At 45.8% G+C, this 16,657-nt stretch overlaps 8 protein-coding genes across 8 annotated transcripts; 5 read left to right on the plus strand and 3 right to left on the minus strand.

Annotated features, from left to right (window-relative positions):
- Positions 1–246: 246 nt before the first annotated feature.
- On the plus strand, positions 247–1,887 carry V865_007686 (uncharacterized protein; the record flags this gene model as incomplete). The annotated part of the gene is made up of 5 exons (XM_066231429.1): positions 247–539; positions 592–840; positions 901–1,359; positions 1,412–1,528; positions 1,584–1,887. 5 exons carry the CDS (start codon positions 247–249, stop codon positions 1,885–1,887), a joined length of 1,422 nt encoding a protein of 473 aa, XP_066087526.1.
- A 280-nt stretch (positions 1,888–2,167) lies between these two features.
- On the plus strand, positions 2,168–3,775 carry V865_007687 (uncharacterized protein; the record flags this gene model as incomplete). Its single annotated transcript, XM_066231430.1, has 11 exons — positions 2,168–2,232; positions 2,294–2,388; positions 2,454–2,545; positions 2,599–2,663; positions 2,721–2,874; positions 2,934–2,956; positions 3,011–3,095; positions 3,150–3,236; positions 3,290–3,371; positions 3,424–3,492; positions 3,561–3,775. The coding sequence occupies 11 exons, from the start codon at positions 2,168–2,170 to the stop codon at positions 3,773–3,775; spliced, it is 1,032 nt and encodes a 343-aa protein (XP_066087527.1).
- Positions 3,776–3,855: 80 nt separating this feature from the next.
- V865_007688 (uncharacterized protein) lies at positions 3,856–5,698 on the minus strand (the record flags this gene model as incomplete). Its single annotated transcript, XM_066231431.1, has 7 exons — positions 3,856–4,172; positions 4,225–4,645; positions 4,702–4,862; positions 4,922–4,965; positions 5,026–5,242; positions 5,306–5,435; positions 5,507–5,698. The coding sequence occupies 7 exons, from the start codon at positions 5,696–5,698 to the stop codon at positions 3,856–3,858; spliced, it is 1,482 nt and encodes a 493-aa protein (XP_066087528.1).
- A 424-nt stretch (positions 5,699–6,122) lies between these two features.
- Positions 6,123–8,414, plus strand: V865_007689 (uncharacterized protein; the record flags this gene model as incomplete). Its single annotated transcript, XM_066231432.1, has 7 exons — positions 6,123–6,198; positions 6,257–6,564; positions 6,621–6,693; positions 6,748–6,995; positions 7,045–7,138; positions 7,195–7,437; positions 7,492–8,414. The coding sequence occupies 7 exons, from the start codon at positions 6,123–6,125 to the stop codon at positions 8,412–8,414; spliced, it is 1,965 nt and encodes a 654-aa protein (XP_066087529.1).
- Positions 8,415–8,479: 65 nt separating this feature from the next.
- V865_007690 (6-phosphogluconate dehydrogenase (decarboxylating)) lies at positions 8,480–10,587 on the minus strand (the record flags this gene model as incomplete). The annotated part of the gene is made up of 11 exons (XM_066231433.1): positions 8,480–8,577; positions 8,632–8,877; positions 8,929–8,992; positions 9,050–9,076; positions 9,135–9,365; positions 9,413–9,436; positions 9,495–9,742; positions 9,795–9,821; positions 9,875–10,024; positions 10,078–10,459; positions 10,516–10,587. The coding sequence occupies 11 exons, from the start codon at positions 10,585–10,587 to the stop codon at positions 8,480–8,482; spliced, it is 1,569 nt and encodes a 522-aa protein (XP_066087530.1).
- A 563-nt stretch (positions 10,588–11,150) lies between these two features.
- Positions 11,151–13,189, plus strand: V865_007691 (uncharacterized protein; the record flags this gene model as incomplete). The annotated part of the gene is made up of 5 exons (XM_066231434.1): positions 11,151–12,095; positions 12,142–12,196; positions 12,325–12,594; positions 12,648–12,867; positions 12,940–13,189. 5 exons carry the CDS (start codon positions 11,151–11,153, stop codon positions 13,187–13,189), a joined length of 1,740 nt encoding a protein of 579 aa, XP_066087531.1.
- A 215-nt stretch (positions 13,190–13,404) lies between these two features.
- Positions 13,405–14,402, plus strand: V865_007692 (uncharacterized protein; the record flags this gene model as incomplete). Its single annotated transcript, XM_066231435.1, has 7 exons — positions 13,405–13,468; positions 13,547–13,680; positions 13,741–13,801; positions 13,853–13,968; positions 14,036–14,105; positions 14,180–14,238; positions 14,292–14,402. 7 exons carry the CDS (start codon positions 13,405–13,407, stop codon positions 14,400–14,402), a joined length of 615 nt encoding a protein of 204 aa, XP_066087532.1.
- A 192-nt stretch (positions 14,403–14,594) lies between these two features.
- Positions 14,595–15,343, minus strand: V865_007693 (uncharacterized protein; the record flags this gene model as incomplete). The annotated part of the gene is made up of 3 exons (XM_066231436.1): positions 14,595–14,719; positions 14,791–15,255; positions 15,322–15,343. 3 exons carry the CDS (start codon positions 15,341–15,343, stop codon positions 14,595–14,597), a joined length of 612 nt encoding a protein of 203 aa, XP_066087533.1.
- Positions 15,344–16,657: the final 1,314 nt, after the last annotated feature.

The following is a 16,657-nucleotide window of genomic DNA, read 5'->3' on the forward strand; positions in this document are numbered from 1 at the left end:
AATAAGATGTCATGATAAACCCCAACGCGGTCGGTCATGACCAAAAATATCCAAACAGGAAGACCACAAATACCCGGCGCCGGACCGACCGATCCCTACCTTCTCGTTATCGAGATATACCGGTACCGGATGGAATTGATGGAGGTCTTCATGGATGACGTTCTCGAACGAATAGTTTATATACGACAATGACAGCATGATACAATTCTAGCACATGTCCGTAAAGTCCTTGCAGACATTCTCAGTATGTGGGCGAAATCTTTGGTTGCTGCGTCTATACTTTCTACAGCTTTGGCTGGGATAATCGATCTCACTATACCTTCTGCCAGTGAGCTGGTCTCTGATCTGGACGCCATCATACACAGTCCTCCATCGGTGCTCGAGTATCAAGGAGGATATCTCGATCCTGAAACACAGTCTAAAAGGCCATTATGTACTCTCAAGGCATTAGGTGATGAGAAGGACGATTCGGACAACCTTGTTGCTGCCGTTGAAAAATGCGGGAAAGGCGGTATAATCCGATTACCTGATGCCAATTAGTGAGTGCTTGCATGTTCTCAATGGCAAGCACCGCTGATCAATTGCCGGCAGCACCATTGGTAAACCTCTTGAGCTTGAACTTGAAAATGCTGTTTTGGATCTCCACGGTTGGCTCTCATTCACCTCAGATATACCTTATTGGCTCGAAAATCACTTCGATTTCCCATTCCAAAAGCAGTCTCTCGCATTTATCATTCGAGGTCATGACTACGTCCTTGATGGAAATGACAAAGGTGGGATAGACGGTAACGGTCAATATTGGTATAATTATGCCAAAGATTTCGGTAACAAATATGGTCGGTAAGTGAAAGTTCCTCAATCTGCTAATCACACATTGATTTGAATTCGCTTCGTCCTCAGACCAATGTCCCTCACCATCAAGGATTCCAAGAACGTACTCGTCAAGAACTTCAGTATCATCCAGCCTCAGTTCTGGGCTTCTTTAGTTTGGGGTTCTGAGAATGTCTACTTCAAGGACTTCTACGTCAACGCCACGAGTTTCAACCCTGAATCCTCCTCAGACGAGAAGAACTGGCTACAAAATACCGATGGTTCCGATACTTATCAAAGTCATAATGTCACCTATGAGAACTTTGTGTATCAAGGCGGTGACGATTGTCTCGCCTTCAAGCCTAATAGTACTCTCATCACCGCTCGGAATGTCTCTTGTTTTGGTGGTACGGGTATAGCCTTTGGCTCTATTGCTCAATATGCTGGAGTCAAGGATATTATTGAGGACGTTCTTCTCGAGGATATCAATCTATATCCCTCAAATCAATGTCCCGGATACCAAGGCGTCTACTTCAAATCGTGGTTAGGGTAGGTGGTGTCTTGTCCTTTTTCGCAATCTCAGCTAAAAGGCCACGTATAGATACTCTATCGGGGTTCCCCCTAATGGCGGTGGAGGTGGTTATGGCTATGCTAGAAATATCACTGTCAGAGATGTGTATATGGAGGATATATGGCATCCGTTGGTAGTCCAGTCTGAGTGAGCGATCCATCCTATGTGCGGAGGTGGTTGATTCAGGCTGACATCGGATCAGTTTGACATACCTTGAATTCAACCGAAAACAATATGCCGACTCAGGTCTTTTCGAATGGAGTGATATACACCTGAAAAACTTCACCGGGACTGCTCTTGCTAATAGAGTTGCCTGGATGTCTTGTTCCAAGATCACACCATGTCATGATTGGACCTTTGAGGACATCGACATTCGACCGGGCAAGGAAGATCATCCGGAGATCCATTATACCTGTAACAACTTTGTTCTTGGCGGTAATGACGGTTTGAGCCAATGCCATCCAAGTAACTCCACTCTCGAGACTGATAATGGAGGGACTTTGTAGGTAGCTATGTATCGTAGATACCATCAGACCAATCCGATGCACAGCGTGGATTAGTGACATTTTCATGCATGCTATAAATGAAAATCAAACATACACCCAATGCGTCATCACGTGACTTTGTCAATCTCATACACAGAGATAAGCAGGGTGCAATGATGGGAGATAAGGATAACAATGGGAGCAACAAACAATACTCGTATCCATCAGCACACAATGTCTGATATCTTATGATGCTACTTGCTACTGGATCCTCTTGAACTAGACTAAACCTGAATAGGAGATGACCGACCTCACGAGACTATCTGAACAGTTGCTTGAATCCGATTTTGACTCTATACCTATCATGTAAGTTGATGATTCGCCTTATCCGACGCCTTGTGACGATCTTCTCAACGGGTCTCTGTAGTGATCTCACGGACGCTCACTCCCTCGACGTGGAGAAGAGGAGAGCTCTGGCCGAAGTAATCCGAGATGCGTGTCTGAATGCAGGTTTCTTCTACGGTGAGAAACCATACTCTCTAGCTAGACTTCATATTTGCGTACCACTCACTTCTATGGCCAAATAGTCAGGAACCATGGTGTTCCTCTGAGCGTTGTGAATGAGATCTTCAAGCAAAGCCATACATTCTTCGACCTACCTTCTGAGATCAAAAGCACTGTGGGTACGAGAGATAATACAAGGATAGATCTCATGCTGATCGAATATGACAGGTCGATATCAATAAATCTGATAACTTCAGAGGATACATGAGGCTGTTGAGTTCCAATACCAATCCGTGAGTCTACTCTATCATATAATGTACGTCGATAACGCCTGACAAATCATATCGTAGGGACAATAAAGGCGATCGGCATGAAGCGTTCAATCTAGGATTGGATCCTCTTGTGCATCCAGAATCGTTTGAGCGAAGTGAGAAAGAAGGCGAATTGAAGCATTCAGAGAACCTTTGGCCGGATCAGAAGGACTGGAAAGGCGCAGAAGCCTTTGTGAGTGGAATGTTTTCAATGATTCATACGCTGGGAGGCTGATTGACGGGATTCAACAGAAGCAAGCAAATCTGGAATACTAGTAAGAATCGTCACCGCCCTCTGTTGCGTCGCTCTGATCTGACGACTTGCATAGCAGACAAGTCCTCGCTTTGGGATACAAGCTTTTCCCACTTTTCGCCCTTGCGCTCAATCTACCTGAGAAGTTCTTCGAGGACAAGGTCAGGTCGTCCGCCCTTTAAGCATATACGTCAGTGCTGAGCTTTTATTCGCAGACCCGTCATCCTGCGGCAATTATGCGTTTACTGTATTATCCTGCTTTGGATGGAAAAGAAGTAGACGAGCTTATGCCTGGGATCGGGGTATGTGACAGTTCCAAATATCTATAAGGGCGGTCGAGCTGATCAGAATATAGGCCCATACGGATTTCGAGTGCTTCACGATATTGCGGCAAGACGAGGTGTCAGGTCTGCAAGTGCAGAATCGGAAAGGGGAATGTGAGTGAATAACATCCTACACGGACAATGCTAATCTGGCTGGCTGTCTCAGGGATTGATGCAATTCCCACTCCTGACACTTTCATCGTCAATATTGGTGATCAGTTACAGAGGTGGACAAGTGAGTTCCAATGTCCATCCATTTCCCTAGGGCGAAGCAGAAGCAGACTAACCGTCATATTCTCCAAGATGACATTTTCGTGTCCACGCGCCATCGTGTCTTACCAACAATTGCCAAGGACCGATACTCCATACCGTTCTTCTTCGGTTGCGATCACGACGTGCCCCTCATTCCCCCAAACACGTGTATCACCGAAGATCGACCAGCGAGGTATGACGTTATGACAGCTGGAGCTTATGTTCACATGAGATTGTCTGAAATCTACGCCAACGCGAAGGAATGAATAAAATGCAATCACAGGATATGCATATGCATCTCTCAGAGATGTCAGAATTCTGATCCGCCATATATACTTATGCCAAACTAGAATTGACCACTTTCCATGACTTCTTCTCCTTCTGCTTCCAATACTCTTCTCTTGTTCTTGTCCAAATCCTTGGAATCGTCCGAAGCCTCCGGTGCGTACAACGCACATACGAAAGTTCCAGCTGCCATAGCGGCGAGTACTATCCAGGCGAGGTATCCCTTGAGTATCTGATTCGATACTGATATGGCGAAGATACTGTTGATAACAGCTGGGAAGATACTCTTGACAATACCGCAGATGGCTACCGCGATACCGTTCACCGTAGCGATAGCAGCTGGAGGTGCACAGGAGTTGAGCAGGAGTTGGACAGATGCTATAGCGTCTGGTTAGCCCACGTTTGGCCGGACTGATCTGAAGGCACCCACTGAAAGTCATATTTCCGGACGATCCTATAGTTACGAAAGCTCCCAAACTCAATTGAGACAATAACCAATGATCAGATCTAGCAAAGGCATTTGCCAAGGCGGGTAACAGTATGAAGATCGGGAACATCGAAGATACAATGACGAATGTTCTCTTCGTTCCGAGCCATCTGTCGAATCTTGGTAATCCGATTAACAGCCATAGACCTTGGCATAGACCATTCGCAGCACCATATGAAGCGATTTGAGGTGGATTCTTGCTTTGACCACCGATTGCGACTGGCGTAAATAGGTACAATGGGAATAAAGCGTAGATACAGAATACCACGGTGACCGCCCAACCGTAGATTCCCAACATGCCAACCATCTTTCGCGTGAGGACGGATTTGATTGACGGTGGGTTATCACATTCTTGTGGACGGGTCTGATAGATCGGTCAGCTTCAGGCAATATCAGGAGCATAAGGGTAGGCCAACTCACCTCTTTCAGGTACATTGAGCAGAGTACCATAGAGACCAATATGTAGATGGCACAGACAATACATGGTAAAGCGTATGGGAAACGAACAAACAGCTGGATGTGACCAAATACTTTGGGCCACTGCTTTGCTGGTTCCGCGAAATATCCACCAAGAGTTGGACCTGTTTTGAACCCGTCAGTGTCTAGCGGACAATATGAGTTAGCCATAAATTAGACTTACCAAGCACCGCTCCCATGTTAGCAGCAAAAGCAAAGTACGCGAAACTGCACACAAACTTGATCAACCAAGATTCGGTAGTTCAGATTAAAGGGAAGGGAGCTCACGCTGTAGCTTGATTCGTGGAATCACAGTTTTCCGTAAATAAAGTTCTGATGACCATTGCATTTCCTCCAAAAACACCCGCCAGGAACCTGCAGGCGTACATCTGCCAGACATGTTTGCAGAAGCCGAATAATGCTGTTGATGATAATGCGCCGAACAGAGATGCGATGAGAACGGGTTTTCGTCCGAATTTGTCTGCTGCTCTTGCCCAATACAGCACTGATATAGCATCCGCTGATCAGCCAAAGGAGCATTAGGGGATATCTGTGAGAACAAGCTCACGAGACAAACACTGTGTGATTGAGAAAGCAACTTCAATAAATCCGACACTGTATCCTACGTTCTCAACTGACACTTCTCCAGTCTCTACTATCATTTGTTGAACGAAAGGGAAAAGGATACCGAAAGTGAGCTGTATGGCATGATCATACGACGTCAGCATCTTGCTGCAGGAGTCAATTACTAAAGGCCCCTTTTACTCACAGGCTCAGAGATTCTTGCTGTACTGAGAAGGATGATTTGCCCCATATCCAGTGGATTGGGCTCAGACTTCTTGGCGAGCCTCCCTTCTTCCACATCATCGCTGAGGGGTCCTGTGGCACCATAGTTTGGTTCCTGAGTCCTTGCTGGACGTATCGTGAGCGTCTCGTCGTTATCTGACCTTAGTGACACCATTCCGTTCGATTGTGATCCAATGACTGGTGTTGTAGGGAGGAGATACACAAATACGTGAAAATATCAACGATTTTTTGCTTTCACTTCACATGCATCGGTTTATTTGTTTCATTCCCATCTCACCTTGCCGCCGGAATCTCTCTGGTCTAGTGCATACCAACGAAGAAAAAAAAAGGCTCAAAACCGGATGAACCGGGAGCCGGACTCCTTTGGCCGGACCAGCGTCATCAACCTACATTGTGCCTATTTTGGGGGTACGGTCCGGTACCTGCGGTCCGTCAGATCGTTGGAAGGTTGTCATTCAGAATATTTAGAATCTTGCATGCGATGAGTTTGCATGCAGTGAATCTGAGACGTTGTCTAGCTGCTGTACATCCATTACAAGCTTATTATAGCCTACTCCAACATACCTAGAGACCTCACCATGTTACTCGGAACAAACAACTTCCTGAACAACCCATACAGAACCAGAGACGATGTGCTAAGGGGTTGTGTTGCCCGTGAGTCCCAAGCCTATCAGCCAGCTCGTACAGCACCTTGCTGACCTTTCCGGGTTAGTCCTGGACCCATTGGCGTCCCATACATCTGCTGGGGGAGCTCTACTAGACATTGGAAGTACAGCAACCCATTATGATGTTAAGGCAGTCGCTCTCGAAGCGTTTGCTCGTCCGTTATGGGGTCTAGCTTCGTTGATGGCTGGAGGAGCGAAATATGACGGCGTAGAAAGATGGGTCAGAGGATTTGCTTCCGGTACAAATCCTAAAGGGGAGGAGTACTGGGGCGAATCTATGGACAAGGATCAGAGAATGGTGGAGATGAGTCCATTGAGTTTCGCTATTGCAATGGCACCAGAAGTGTTCTACAATGTGAGTGATGGGAACTATTCCTGCTACGAGCTCATGAGCTCATGGAGAACCTATAGAGTCAAAGCCCAGAGGCCAAGAAGAACATATGTGCTTTCCTTCAGTCATGTATAGGCAAACGAATGCCAGATAGTGAGCATACGGATCGTTCATTGCGTTCTGCCATACGTGCTGATATCGAAACAGCAAATTGGTTATGGTTTAGAGTCTTTGCCAATTTGGCTTTACGCACAGTAGGGTCAGACTTCCACAACCCCGAGCAGATGGAAAAGGACCTGCAGAGGCTCGAAGAATTCCAACTTCCGCCTCATGGTGCAGAGGGTCAGGAATCTGCATCTGCCGGTTGGAGCCGAGATGGACCTGAAGATGTGAAGCAGCTAGACTACTATAGTTCAAGTTTTGCCATTCAGCCCGCCCAAATGATATATGCTAAGGTATGTGAGAGAGGGGACGTGTACAACTTGTACTGACACAATGTTTTAGCTCGCTGCCAAAACCGACCCAGAAAGAGCAGAGAAATACAGACAGAGAGCTCGTGACTTCATCAATGACTTTATGTACTACTTCTCCGATGAGGGTGGGTTGATCCTCAGCTTCATACTTTAACTCAGTAGGACTGACGACTGATCTTAGGTGCTGCTATCCCATTTGGTCGATCTATGGTCTATCGTTTCGCTGTCATCGCCACTGCATCCTCAATGGCTCTTGCCGATATCGAGCCTCCTGCGCCATTGACCTGGGGCCACATCAAAGGACTGGTGTTAAGGCACCTGAGATACTGGAATGATGCGAAAGATATATTCAGGAGTGATAGTACTCTGAATATCGGTTACAGGTTCGATAATATGAATATGACAGAGAACTATAACGCTCCAGGCAAGTCGTCCACCGGAATCATGCGAAATCGTGCTAACCTGAATGTATGTACAGGCTCTCCCTATTGGTGTATGAAGGCCTTCTTGTGTCTCGCTGCACCTTCTTCACACCCATTCTGGACCTCTGAAGAACTTCCTTGGCCCAAAGACTCTTTCCCATTGATCAAATCGCTTCCTGATCCTTCCCATATCATGTGTCGACAAGGTGATCATACCTTCCTTCTTTCTTCCGGACAGGCGCCCCATTACGCCATGCGACATGGACCAGCGAAATACTGTAAATTTTCCTATTCGTCAGCATTCGGTTTCTGTTGTCCTACAGGTGATATGGATTTGGGTCAACTCGCTCCAGACTCGATGTTAGCTCTTCGAGATGCTTCGGATGGTGTGGAAAACTCAGATGGTGAGACATGGAGAGTCAGACGAAATCCCATAGATGCTCGAATTGTGGGACGAGGAACAGATAAAGTGCATCTCAGGTCAAAATGGAGACCATGGAAAGATGTGGAAGTTGAGACTTTCTTGATACCACCTCAAGATGCAAAGTCGAGTTATTACCTGAGGATACACAAGATCACCTCAGGTAGGAAGTTAGAATCTGCCGAAGGAGGATGGACGAATTATGGGCAAGGTGAAGATGGTAGAGCCTTGATCCAGTCTTTCTCTGGATTGATGAGTAAAGGTGGTGATCAGGAAGTTGGCTGGTCGAGGGCGGTGACTGCTGGAGGTGCTGTTGGACTGGTTGATGTAGCTTATAAAGGCTCAAGCGGGAAGAGGCGAGGTCAATTGGTTCAAATCGATCCCAACTCAAATGTCATCTTCTCTAGAGGTATCTTACCTAGTTTAGCAGGAACGATAGGACAAGGTGAATCTTGGTTAGTCACTGCGATATTCGGTAAACCAGCTAAAGGCGGGAAGACTGAAGGTTGGGAAGAAGCTTGGAAAGCTGTTCCTCAAGTTCCCTCTTGGATTTCCTAAACTGCTTGATGAGTGTGTCTCCAATGTAATTTAGTTTGACGGTAAATGCATAGCATTCTTATATCTTACACTCCTGGCATCTTGGCAAATTCCGTATGGTATTTACCCTTCTCATGTCCCTTCTCAGCCTGACCTTTGATGTCGTAATTATGATGGCCGAAGTCTGGATCGATCTTTGTCAGTGAAGTCCATTGTCATGCTGCAAAGAATCACTCACAGTCCAATTCTAACTCCATAAAGTTGGTATCGAGATCACGGCAATTGACAGCCTTGAGGTATTCCAAAGATGCTCCAAGAGCAGGAGCCACAGAATCAGTTTCGATAGCGATGGTGTAGAGCTTTTTCTGCGCATCGTACGTCTTGGCTAATTCCCTGGCTATCTCGGGTATACTCTTGAGTAGGTTGATTGGCTCAGATGGAGGAAACTTTTCGAATAATGGAAGAAAGAACTCGGCAATAGCGTCTGTTGAATACTATTAGTGGCGATCTAAATTCGGGTGGTGGGTGAACATACCAGACTGGATGATACAACCTTGTCTCCAGATCTTGATACATGTCGCCAGTGATATGTTCCATTTCTAGCCAGGGTCAAAATTCGTCAGTATGATTTCGACTGTTTAGGATAATACGCTTACTTGGTCCTGAGACGCTTTGGTGATGATCTAGAAGAATAATCTCAGCGTATCGCTCCCGACCTGACAATAAGGAGAAATGACATACATCCAGTCCTTGAATGAAAGCCCCAAGGATCGCACCATATACAGCCGTCTGTACAGTCTCAAGCAGTTTGTCTTTCTCCCCTTTGTCAAACTTGGCTTCTTTAGCTTGGGAAGGTTGAGGGAGACCCAGATTATCGGCGACCTTGAGCCTTTCGAATTTATCAGAAGATATTATACGAAGTTGATGCGCTGCTGCGATCGCAGGTGCAGCTACATGTCTTTCGGCAATTTCCTATAGCATTGTCAGACCTTCTTCTAAGCGTTTGATAAATCACTTACCTTAGTTGACCAAGTGCCCGTGCCCTTTATCATTGACATATGTCAGTGTCAGAATGGCTGGAGGCGGATCCGAATCACTCACTTCGGATAGATCAACATCCTGGGTGACTTTATCCTCAATTTTCTCTACTATACCATCTTCGGCGTGTTTTATACCACCGCCTTCCTTAAACCTGAGTCCTCTGAAGCCTATGCCGACGAGGAAGTTCCCGCGAAGTGGACCAGACTTCCACCATGACTCGAACAAGTCAGAGATCTCGTCGTTGGATAAACCAATTTGTTGATGTAAGAGTGCTCGAACCTCACAAAGAATAGAGAGATGTGCGTGTTCTGTATATAGTAGGATTAGAGGCCTTTCAATACGAAATGATGAATGACTGACCAATACCATTATGTATCATCTTGACGTCTATAATCATCATCAGCAACTAATTATTAGGCCCGGGGACCAGCGTTACTCACAATGACCTGATCCACCTGGGCCTATATGCATTACACAGGGCTCTCCCTCCGGTGTTTTAGCTGCCCACTTCTCGAGATAAGGCTTGAGATACTCCCATGCTTCCTTGGTGCATCCAGGTGACATCGATGGTCCATGTCTAGCAGATTGATCTTTGCATTATATCAGTCATCACCTTGCCACTTGTGCTTTATAAACTACTCACATCCACCACTCACACCCATTCCCACCCATTCGACTCCCTGTTCCCTCGCTTTGGCCTGTCTCCTCTCCGTCTCTTCCCACCATTCATTTCCTCCATCAATGACTATATCACCCTTTTCCAACAATGGGAGTAAATCGTTCTGGATGCCATCAACCGGTTTGCCGTGAGGCATACTCAGTACGAGTATCCTGGGCTTCTGCTTATCGCCCGATCCTTTAGGGAAAGCCTTGATCAATCTCTCCAGAGATGTGAACCCATGCACCAGTTTTTCATCAACGTTCTCATCTTGCTTAGCCTCGTCCATTAGCTTTTGAACAGCTTCTTTGTCATAATCGTAACATCCTATTCTTGAGCCTTGTTGTGAGAAAAGCAATGTCATACCCTATATATATGAAAACGGTCAGCTTGGCTTTCGTCCTACAGAAGCTGATCACTCACCCCACCCATACTCCCACTTCCTACGATGCCAATCTCGATATCATTGACCTGGTCGTTATCAATGTCTACCATCATGTGTACGATCAATAGTGTATGTAGAGGTAATGAACAGAATCATTTTCACGATAAGCATCTGCTATATATTATGTAGCCTGTGACATGGTATAACTACAGCAAGCAGAGATACCATGATATCATAGGGCATACATGTACAGTACATGTACATCACGCGGGGACTGAAAATAGAAATTCCAAAGTGCAACATCTCGACGTCACAGCGATCTCTGTATGCGTGCCTGGATGATGGATGGATAAGATCATTGTGTAAACAACATCTCTCCCTCTACCTTGGTTGTTAGATACTCGCACCTCGCTTCATCGTAAACCTCTACCACGTCGATCCGACGCCTCTTGATTCGAAGATCGTATAGATCATACTTGTGCTAGAATGGCAACGGCAAGAATTGTCTCACTTTCGCTGGAGCGGCTGGCATGGCGTTCAGCCTGGATCTTGATAAATTTCGTCCATCATATTTTCAAACATCAACGATGTCGTTTTCATACTTTTTCTAGTTTCCGGTGAATCTCGAAGAAAGATCTTCAATCATGCATCGTGACCGCACTACACCATCGAGATGTCATCTGACAACCCTGGACTTCGACGTCGTTCTCCCAATCCGAACTCGCCCCTACCGCAGCTAGACATCCCTTATTCGCCCGCGTTACTATCCCCGTATATCAATGTATCAGGCAATGGAGAAGGGAGGAACCTGGGATTGGGGTACAATGATGTATTAGAGAGGTATCAGAGGGCTTCGCCATTGGTGGATCCGAGGGAATATCCAAATCCGACTATCCGCCTTATACCATCCCATGGTAACTTACCGCACAGTCCTATTCAAGCGACTCGTCATGCTCCGCCTACGTTCAGATCCCAGTCAAACGACGAGATCAGAAGTGTCTCAGCGGAATCAGCGGCATCGCTAGCAGCTCTGAGAAGACATCGTACGGATCCTAAGTCTTACTCGAATGGTGAACGAGCAAGTAGGGGTAGTGCTTTCGAATCCAGTTTGTTCCCGAGGGACAGTAGAGATAGACCTGTACCTCCATTGCCATTAGATATCAAACGGTCAAGAGGCGGTCCACCAAGTACCATCTCGTCAAAATCGACGTCTACAGCACGGGGTACAGGAGAAAGTACTATGGATTCCTCGAGTCCAGCAACACCACATGATAGTCGACCAACTAGCGTTCTGTCAAGTTTGAAGTCATTCAAAAACCCTTTCGCCCGCCCATCGCAATCGATAAATACCCCTTCCTCACCTGCTCTATCAACTAGATCTATCACTTCCTTCGCTACTTCCCGAAGCTCTATATCATCAACCTCAACGTTGGCAGTACCATTTTACCCCTCAGCATTTTGGAAAGAGGGTAGTATACTAGGTAATCTGTCGAGTAAGGATGTCAGTGAGAAACTCACAGATAAGTTCCCTGCACCAAGACAGGTCAAAGAAGCTGAGAAGGGAAGGAAAGAGAGATGGACCGGTTACAAATGGGTTCTATTGCTGTCGGTCATGACTGTGAGTTCTGAATGGCCTCAAATGGACAAAGCTGATTTACATATAGGTCTTTGCATATGGAGTTGCTGGGTTGACATGGGCACTATTGATACTTGGTCGAGGTGAGTGACAGAGACCATTGCAAAAAGCTGATAGAGTAGTCAATCCACATAGCGATGTGACCATGGTATCCGATCCGGACATAGTCATATGTACGTATATACCTGTTTGACCAACGCTGACAACTTAGTCCTCACTCTTGCTTCACTACTCTGCATATTCACCGGTCTCATCGGCTTTACCGGGACACTCCTGAATTCAAGACCGATACTGGCTTTTTACAATCTGCTATTATGGCCAATAGTCTTATCCATGTGTTTAGTAGGATATACGTCCTATAAACGAGGATCTTTACAGCTAGAAAGGAAGTTGAATCAATCATGGAGTCAATTCTTGAATGACGGCGAACGTCTGACTATACAGAATTCGCTGAAATGCTGCGGTTACTATAATCCTCTTCGTAAGTGAATCGCATGACCTGTGCAGCCGAAGACTGATAATGTGATATGATAGATGATGCGACATACTCGAATAGATGTTACCCTCGAACGACCTTACCAGGTTGTAAAGCCAAATGGATCAAATTCGAAAGGAAGAACCTGCATGATTTCGCTACTGCAGCATTCAGTGTGCTAGGTTTCCACTTTTTCAACATCGTCATCGCATTGCTCTGTTCGAACCACGTCAACAGGACTTTCGGCAAAGGTTTAACCCCTCCTGCGTACCGTCTGAGGTGAGTAGTGTCCTCTGTGATATCTCGTTCATCTGTGGGTCGTGCTAACCACTATGATTTGCATCTGTATAGGATGGCCGATGTTCGTGCCAATGCTCTGGCAGTACTATCAACTCTGCCAAGATCGAACCCCCATAAACCCTCTCTCATGCGTCAACCTGCCATCAGCCACAAGAGCCGTTTGGATTCGCCTTATTCCCGCTCGAGCTCGAGGATGAGCATGACGAGTTCGCATAGTGGGACAGTATGGACTGAGGTGATGCATGAGGCCGGTCCGAGAGGAAGAGCATTGAGAGAAGCTAGACAACGTGGTTTGTTGTGATCATAGAAAGACAGTTGTTTCATGCATGTTTCACTGCCATTTGCCACCCAGTTCAAGTGGGATATTTTTGATGCCGCTGTGATTCGGTGTTTTGGTCGTCGATGTCATCATGACCATCATTCGCCTTTCAGCGACTGTATCTGTTGCTGTAAGCATATACAATTCTAGATCATATAGATAGACCTCTTCAGAGTGTATCGATGAGCTGAGTGGGAATGAGTTCAATCAACTCGACAAGCTTGAACCTCAAGCTACTATTAATAGGTAACTCCAGTGTCGGTACGTCTGTCTAGCTTAGGTTGGCTTCACTCGCACGGTTCCTACAAGCCTGGAGCTAAATCCTCTACATCGTTCTAGGCAAATCATCGTTATTACTTCGATTCACGGACAATGAATTTCTATCGGATGAGGAGACCGCCGCTACTATAGGTGTAGATTTCAAAGTGAAGAGCATAGAGCTAGATGGCAAGAAGTACAAACTGTCTGTTTGGGTGAGTAGCTGTGACTTTGTTATATGACGTACACGAGGACGCTAATTTCTGCTGATATAGGATACGGCAGGTCAAGAACGATTCAGGACATTGACATCAAGTTATTATAGAGGTGCACAGGGTGTCGTACTAGGTGAGTCATGGTATCATTGTAACTAAGCTGATGGAATAGTGTACGACGTATCATCCCGGCAAACATTTGACGAATTGCTGAAATGGTTCAAGGAGATCGATACGTACTGTGGGGAAGGAGTAGTAAAGATGATAGTGGGAAACAAGGTTGATAAAGTGAGTGATCCATCAGGCTCACATCAAGCAATCAACATCGAAGATGCGAAGCTGACGAACCGCCCAGGAATTTTCGAGACAGGTTACCACCGATGAAGGGAGAGCGTTTGCCCAACGCATGGGAGCTCTGTTTGTGGGTGAGTTACCGCTCAACGTTCGCTGCACATCATATCTCGATATCTCATTTTTTCAATGCTGATTCGACATTCAGAGTGCTCGGCAAAGACGAAACTAAGAGTTCCGGAAGCGTTTGAGGAGTTAGTAAGAAGAGTGAGTCAGATCAACTCGTTTGTAGGGTCATATTAGTCTAACCATCACTATAGATATTGGCAACACCGGCATTATGGTCCAAGACTTCTGCTACACCATCACGCAGGTCTGAGCCCATCAAACTAGAAGATGACAGTTGGTCTAGCGGAGGTTGTAGCTGTTAAGCGGAGCTCGGTGTACAATCAACTCATCATGAAGATCACGACAGTATAACGACACACGTTGTATGCATATTATAGAACTGGTTATTATAGATTATCGTGGTCTATGTATTGTATTAAAAGGCTATATATGTATGTGTATGTATGAGGGTGAGTACTGGACTCAAGGTTTATTAGGAAGGTGGAAGTCATCATTTAATGCTTCTCTTCGATTTGAGCATGACCTTCCTCAGCGAGAGATTCGTAGACGGCTGAACGTTTGGAGGTGAAGGTGAATTTATCAAAGAGGGTGAAGAAGAGGGCGATCACCGAAAGAGCGACTGCAAAGGACAACAATTATATTAGTGGTGAGATCCCTATAATTGATTGAGAAATAATAATGATTACTCACACATAGCCCAAGCTAAACCTTCAATAGCAGTCACTCTAGAACATTCACCCAAGTATGGCACCCAGTTAGGAGCGAATCGACTTGGGTCGTTGGTGTGTCTACATTGGAAACCGTGGCCGAAGGGAGTTTCATACATTATACCAGCACCTGTACCCCAGAACACACCGAACATGAGGAAGATGGGGAGGTACATTGTCAGACCCAATGCCCAATGGAAGATGGAGAAGAGTAAGCCGATGATGGTAGTGAAGAGCAAGAGACCCATGGCATGTTGGTATTTCCCAGTAGGCCAGTTCTCAGCGAATCGACCGTACTTGTGGATCTGTTGAGAGACGAGACCAAGCTCGGCTACGTCAATACAGAACCAGAGGATGAAGAAGGATGCATAGAAGGCCTGTCGAGAGGTGCTGAAGATGCTTTTGACGGAAGGTCGTGGTCGAGAAGATGTAGCTTTCTTACTACCAGCTAGATAATGGGATCAAAATTTAGCAACTTTAACTTCTCTGTAGGTTGAAGGTTGGAGATACTCACGAACTGGAGCTGATTTCGCCATTGTTAATTATATATCAAGGTTGTGTTTATATTTGTGTGTTTGGTATTTGTGAATCAGTTGATCTGTCGATCAGAAGTATATAAGTAATGTTTGTGAGTTGTTATATTCTGTGAGTAGGAAAATGAAGGTTGGGGATACCTATCCGACATCAGTTATATAGACCTCGATGAGAGCCATGACGTGGGTCTCGAAGAACGTCGTAGAAACGACTTCGTAGGTGCTTTTCATCTCTGATGCTGACAAAGACGAAATTAGCTGGTACAAAGTCAGTAACATACCGCGGGTAAGACCGCTTCAAAATTGGCTCAGAGAAAGAGCTACATCAGTCAGCCACCATAGCATATTCTGGTAATGTAATGTAGTGTCAACTTTGACTAGATCGCTTGCGAGATATTGATGATTATGATGAGATGGAATACGTGGCCTATGGTTTTGAGCTGTTGAGAGTCGTTGAGATCGTTCACTGCGCATATCGGCCGCGGTACAGATAATTCTTGGGTGTGTAATTAATTCCCTTTTGCGGTTATGAAGTTGGGTGCACGGTGATTGCTTCCGAAGCGATTATCACGTGACTTCATCGTCGATCGCCCCAGTCTACAAACGGCCGATATGCGCTTCGGCCTGGTGAAGATCATCTCATCTCGTATGGACTCAGTGACTGAGTTGGAGAGTAGAGCATCCTAAGCATTTGATTGATTGACGAGACGAAAGTAAAAGAACTGCGCAGGTGCGAATACTCGAAAAATCATGAATCGCGAGCAACTTTTTGTTCTTCTCTCAATTGTCCGCATACACATTTACACGCAGTTTGAGGGGTATTTGTTCTGCTTGCACCAATGTGGATCTCTGCTAGCCCAGCGGGTAAGAGCACTTTCTTAGTATACCCGAGCTTGCTCTCACATCAGTTACCATGTGTATATATCGTCATTCGTGTGGACAACTCGGCACTGACGAGTGGAAATCTTGGTTCGACCCTAAGGCAGGGGACACTTTTCTCTCTCGATTGCACAAATCGTGATAGGACCGCGTCTATCATTGCAAGCATATACAAGGATATTGATCATTCAAGAATGCATGCGGATCTCGCATGGACATACCTAAGGTAATCATCAAATTCTAGGGTAAATATGGTCATCTGAACATGCTTTATGTTCTTATTGAAGTGCGGATACCAGAGGTCGGCCATTATTGCTTGTCCATACACACATATACACACGCAGAACCTCATGGTCTTCGATAACCTTTCTCGACTCTCCGTTCTATTGCTGTTTGCTTGCTTGGTGAGCCCTCTTCACTGCTGCTTCGTTCCGCATT

This window comes from Kwoniella europaea, chromosome 2 (assembly GCF_036810445.1).
Source record: "Kwoniella europaea PYCC6329 chromosome 2, complete sequence".
Lineage (NCBI taxonomy): Eukaryota > Fungi > Basidiomycota > Tremellomycetes > Tremellales > Cryptococcaceae > Kwoniella > Kwoniella europaea.